The sequence below is a fragment of the Limanda limanda genome, chromosome 19, assembly GCF_963576545.1.
Source record: "Limanda limanda chromosome 19, fLimLim1.1, whole genome shotgun sequence".
Lineage (NCBI taxonomy): Eukaryota > Metazoa > Chordata > Actinopteri > Pleuronectiformes > Pleuronectidae > Limanda > Limanda limanda.
Genome location: NC_083654.1, coordinates 14,229,857 through 14,235,943, shown reverse-complemented (window position 1 = coordinate 14,235,943; position 6,087 = coordinate 14,229,857). Strand labels below are relative to the sequence as shown.

At 38.7% G+C, this 6,087-nt stretch overlaps 1 protein-coding gene across 1 annotated transcript; it reads left to right on the top strand.

Moving 5' to 3' along the window:
• The first annotated feature begins 907 nt into the window (after positions 1-907).
• Positions 908-5,336, top strand: ctss1 (cathepsin S, ortholog 1). The gene is made up of 7 exons (XM_061092765.1): positions 908-1,027; positions 1,112-1,234; positions 3,421-3,573; positions 3,653-3,877; positions 4,204-4,369; positions 5,040-5,145; positions 5,237-5,336. Exons 1-7 carry the CDS (start codon positions 908-910, stop codon positions 5,334-5,336), a joined length of 993 nt encoding a protein of 330 aa, XP_060948748.1.
• Positions 5,337-6,087: the final 751 nt, after the last annotated feature.

The window sequence follows — 6,087 nt, the reverse complement described above, 5'->3', positions numbered from 1 at the left end:
CTTCCACCATGTCTTCATTTATCTACTGGCCTTTTCCTATCAATCAGCCTCTGTCGCTTGCACGTCTCGGACTGGAGAGATATTTCGGGCCACTGCAGCAGCTGGTTGAGAATTAGATTCACATGACGAGCCAGTGAGAAAAAAACAAACAAGAAAAACACTGTGTAAGAAAAATTGAACTTCCTCTTCAAAGTGTGAAGGTGCTCTTGTCCGTTTGGACACGACTGCACTTTCTTCTTGGGGCTAAATATCCTGCTGATTATTCTGCAACAAGGTAAACGGTTTATTTGATGTAATGACACATCGTTGTTTGGCTCGTTTGTGTCGCAGAGAAAGACGATGAGAGATCACAGGTTTGAATTCCTCCTGTTGGAGGAGAAGAATATTTGTGTGTCGTCTATTGTGCAGAATTTATGTGTTTCTGCTTCTTATTTAACTGTACAACTGCATCTTACAGCAGCTTTGACTTTATTAGATTGTTGTGCACGATGTTGAGGTTTCAGACTCAGTTAGTTGAGCCGTGCATGTACATAGTGCAGTTTTTCATGACTTTTGATATGTACTTGTGTATGTTTCTACTCTACAGAATGGGGGAGTTTCGGTTTTACTGTCTAAATGGGAAATAAAAGTCACTGTTCAGTGTTTTTTTGGAGCTTAGTCCAAATCATGACATTTTTGTCTCGAATCCTGTTTATCTGCTCATCTGTCAATGGTCCTTCACAAATTCCCAGTAAAGTGACATTTGAAGTGATGTTTTAGTAATTTTACTGGGAATATTTTTTATTTAATCAATTATTGAAAAGTATATTGACGAGTAGAGTAATCACATCCCATATAAGACTCACATAGGGTGCATGATTGTGATCACTCACATTAAGTGATCAGTTTTACTTTCTTCCTTCACAGGATGCACATTTCGCATGTGGTGTTGCTCTTGGCCCTTCTGGTCCTCGGCCACTCTTCACCTGCTGTAGATAAGACGTGGGAGGAGTGGAGAGTCAATAATCGCAGGGTTTATGACAACGAGGTGGGACTTTTCTTTATCGATATACACACATAACAGCTCCCACTGGTAGACTAGTAGTTCACACAGTCAGTTCTGATGTTTCAGATGGAGAGCAGCTTCAGGAGAACGGTGTGGCAGAAGAACGTGAACTTGGTGCTGAGACACAACCAGGAGGCGTCAGCAGGAAAACACACCTTCACTTTGGGACTGAACCACCTGGCGGACATGGTATGTTTTAATCCAACATAAACACCGATGTTCTGACAATAGGAACTTTCGACCTCTCGGTTTTGGATCATGACAGAAAAACGTGTATTAATGTGGATAATTCATAGACTTACAGATATAACCTTATTATTGTCTGGATTCAAATAGATACAGTTCTAATTATCAGCAGAATGATAAAAGGAGGTGTGGGTGTTGTATTACAGATGATTTATGATAATCATTTAGTGTTAAATGACAAGTGCAGCACATTTCTTGTGTTCTGTATTAAAGTGGGTGTGAGGTGTTGAAATTCAGTGGTGAACTTAGAAAAACTGACCTAAAGACAAAGAGAAGAGGAAATAAAGCAAAAAATTGAATTAACATTTTTTTTTGATCAATACAAATCAAATTGCAAATCAAACATAAAATCTGATCAAAATCTTACACATAAATATTTTTTTGCTTGAGCTACAGATTAAATACCTGCACAGAGTAGTATCTAACACTATCGTACTTAAATTTATCTATTTTTTTCTTGCACAACCTTGTATAGTTAACTGTCTATTTTTGCTCTGTTCATCTACTTACTTAACAACAGAGAACTGAATAACTGCTTCAATGCTAGAAGGGATCTCAGTGGAGTACAAACCTCCACCGACTCCCAACAGTCTGTTTAAATCCTGAATCTGCCCTTTGGTCCGGATCTGTGTCTAAATTGAACGGGGTAGTTTCCTGGCCCACGTCCCAAGCATCCACCAAGTTTCATGGAAATCTGCTCTGCAGTTTTTTGCATAATCCTGTTGAAACAAACAAATCAAACAGCCGGTTGGAAGCATAACTTCCGTGGTGGAGGTAATAATCCGAGTCTACTGGCTGCAACAGTTATATAATTAAGGGAAACTAATAATCCATAACTTCATATATTCAATATTAAGGAATTTGCAGCCAAACAATGGTCGTCCAGAAAATAACAGACACAATTCTCCTCACACTGTGTCACACTGACTCATAAACTAAAGTGAATTCATTGACCTTCACTGGTCCAAGGCAGAGCAACACTGTTAATCTGCAATTTAAAGGCTTGATTTAAAGCTCAACCTATAGAACAGCTCTAATCTGACTTTATACAATCTGATTAAATTAATCCAGAAGAGGCTGCTGGGCCAATCTGGACAATCAGTAGCGTTATATGACCTCTCGGATCATGAGGGGAGGCAACAAAGTTACATAAATTCATCGAAAAAGTCAAACATTTATATATATAACTACTATAGGTCTGCATTTTGTTCAATATTACAATTTCTATAATTAAATTGTTAATAAAGATGCACTAGAAGGTACCGGAAAGAGGTTGTTCTGTATCAGGAGCCTGAAGACAGCAGGAAGCCTGAGGAGAGGAGAGTGGAGGTGTGTAGGTGTGACGTGTTGACGCTGCAGGAAACTGGAAACTATGATTCTGAGACATTCAGGTGTTTGGCCTCCAGTCAAAGATCCCGAAGGACCAGGTGACACGGTTTCCTTGGAGACAAATAAAGGTGTTGGGATCAATTAAAGTAGGATTATTGTATTATTATAGGAGGATTGTGCAGCAAAACGTAAGTGAAGTGCTGGACATAATCATAATAATAACAATAATAATAATAATAATAATAATAATAATAATAATAATGCTGGACACAAATTAAAAAAACATGTATACAACAATATATATACACACATTCATACTAGCACTTATGTGCAGCACTTTATCTGTCATGGTTACGTCAGGGGATAACGAGGGAAACTGGGATTTAAACTTCCACCTTATGGTTAAAGGACAACCCGCTGTACCTATGCCACAGATGGTGGTCGGTGGTTCGATCCCCGGTTTCCCCAGTCTGCATTCCGAAGTGCATAGAAACGGCAGATTGCAACTTACAGTGTGTGAACAACAATGTGTGAACAACAATGTGTGAACAACGTGTTATAGAAAAAGCGCTGTGTATAGTAACGCTGACTGAATTTGTGTTTGAATGGGTGGATGTGACTTGTACTGTGAAGCCCTTAGAGACGTCCATGAGATGAGAAGTGCTGTAAAAATAAAGTAAATACATTTAACCTGCTAATACACAATATTCCAAAGAAAAAAGTCCAGACTTAATCAGAGATGTGTGTTACATTTCTGTATTATTTCCTTTCTAGTGTTTTACAGTCCTCTTTCTGTTAAGACAGCCGAGGAGATCAACGAGAGGCTGAACGGTCTGAGGCCGGAGGAGCTGCTTCTTCTCAGGAACGACACGTTCAAGAGAGCGAGCGGCTCAGCGACGCCTCCGAGTGTTGACTGGAGGAAGGAGGGCCTGGTCAGTGCTGTGCAGAACCAAGTAAGAAATCAGATGAGCACAATCTGATGAAGAACCTATGATGAGAAACATGGTCATTAGGTTTTCCTCTCTTCAAAAGGGCTTATGTGGGTCGTGCTGGGCCTTCAGCTCTCTGGGGGCTCTCGAGGGACAGATAGCGAAGCGAACCGGCGTCCTCGTCCCCCTGAGTCCACAGAACCTGCTGGACTGCAGCACCACCGACGGTAACCATGGCTGCAGAGGAGGATACATCTCGAAAGCCTTCACATACGTCATCCGCAATGGAGGCGTCGACTCCGAGAGATATTACCCCTACGAACACCAGGTTGTCCTCAGAAAACACCAGGGTCCCATTTGATTGTTTTTGTTAGTTTCACTTGTTTGTTTGTGGATTCTTTTGTTTTTTTATGCTGTAATTTTCAAAAAATATTTTATCATTTTTTACACACAATGGGAATAACATTTATCACCAGTTGTCATTTTTTTAGAGCTGTAAACCTTTTTTTTAATGTGTAAAGTGAATAATAATCCACTGTACATAATGTAGTTGTACATTGTGTATAATCAACTGTGTAATATTGTGACGTTGTATATGTTTTAACTATATATTCATCACATTTCTGATTTCATTCGTCTCATTTCTCTTTGTAGAACGGGAAATGTCGTTACTCTGAGAAAGGAAAAGCTGGATTCTGCTCTAATTTTCACGTCCTGCCACAAGGAGACGAGCGCGCTCTGCAGGAAGTGACGGCCTCAGTGGGACCTGTCGCTGTGGCTGTGAACGCCGTGCTGCCGTCGTTCCACCTGTACAGAGGAGGTGAGGCGGGCTCTCATCTAAGAAAACTAAAAACCTTTATTTGTAGCGAAGTAAATCGGTCACTGTACATGAGGTTTCCGTGTAAATATAACGATTATACATTATAATTTATGTACAATTATTTACTATTGACATTAAGCTTTTCTTTTTACATTTTATGTCTCATTTATCCTTTGTTGATTTCAGATTTGTAGAAGTCAAATCTGTCAAACAAGGATTAAGTATGATTTTAAAGTACAAGTAAGACTGTACTTGTAAAAATACAAATACTGTCAATATATCAGTTTTACGAATGGAATATTATGTGATATTTTCCTCTGATTTAACATTTGAAGCTCACACTGTCATTATAAAGTGGATAAAAACTGTTATCTCAGCATTTATACTGTTCCCAAGAACACGGCCTGTGGCTCTCTGTTCTTTTCTAAAATGTTTCCTAAATCAATGATTGATTATTCTTTGGGTCAAATCAGATCAGATGTTAAAAGGGTTACTTTAGTTTGACAAATCAAATATAATGTCTTTGCACTGGCAGTTATCAGAACAACAGTAAGTTGAACTCATCTCTTACATTGAGGCTTCACTCAATCTTCAAACATCAAGAGGGTTTGTGAAACTTGATAATTTTCTCATCAACTGCATAATTTTACTGAACTTATGAATCTTTCAGGTTTATACAACGTCCCGAACTGCAACCCGAGGTTTATAAATCACGCCGTCCTGGTTGTGGGATACGGCACCGACAATGGACAAGACTACTGGCTGGTGAAAAACAGGTGACTACTACCTCTGCTGACTGGATAGCTGAAATATGTGACTCCACGTGTATAATTAATATTAAATCTGACTCTGTTCTTGTGGTTTCAGTTGGGGAGCTGGGTGGGGAGAGGAAGGCTTCATCCGAATAGCGAGGAACAAGAAGAACCTCTGCGGCATTGCCAGCTTTGCAGTTTATCCAACTCTGTGAAAACGTCACCGGAATCATCTCATCATCATTATTTTTTTTTTAATATAATGGCAAAGATGAGATGGGTGTTTCTTTTCTTTAAATTGTAGATGCTGTCCTGAATGTTAAAAATACATCACAAAAAAGTATATTTCACAAAAATGATGGTTTCTGCCATGGTGGCCTTTCGTACAGTTGAATTAATTCTTGAATGATAATCAAGGAAAAACTTGCTTTGTACTCTTTTGCATATCTTATAATTTGTATGTGTATTTTTGATTTTATGTGTTTTTTTGATTGGCAATGTACATGATGTCAAATGTAGGAAATTGATTAAATAACCCTCTTGACAATGAAGAAGACGTTAAAATATAGAAATTGTTTTTGTATTTGCTGCATTTAATTTAAGTTTCATCTGATTAGTTCATAAAATGCTTGTCACCAGCTTTCTACGTTTCATTTATCAGATTATTCTTCCTCAGATCCACAGAAGAGCAGTTTGACTCTTTCATGTTTGATTGTTGTAAAACTTCAGACTCATATTGAATCAATTGAGAACAGAAAATCCCACAGGGTGTAATTCCTTTACTGAAGCAAATAGAGGAGGAGGAGGAGGAGGAGGAACTGTGTTGTACTATTAATAGAAGTGTCACCAGCAGATACGGCACTGGCACTAGTATTATTATTAGAGGTAGCAGTTAAATGTAACAGTAGTATTTCTGTAAAGCTGTAGAAGCCTCCAGGAAGAGCTAGAGAAGGAAACCTCTACACA

Coding starts and splice junctions, on each gene's coding strand:
- ctss1 (XM_061092765.1), top strand. CDS start 908: ATGCACATTTCGCATGTGGTGTTGCTCTTGGCCCTTCTGGTCCTCGGC. Junction 1,028..1,111: donor GCAGGGTTTATGACAACGAG/GTGGGACTTTTC, acceptor CTGATGTTTCAG/ATGGAGAGCAGCTTCAGGAG. Junction 3,878..4,203: donor ATTACCCCTACGAACACCAG/GTTGTCCTCAGA, acceptor TTCTCTTTGTAG/AACGGGAAATGTCGTTACTC.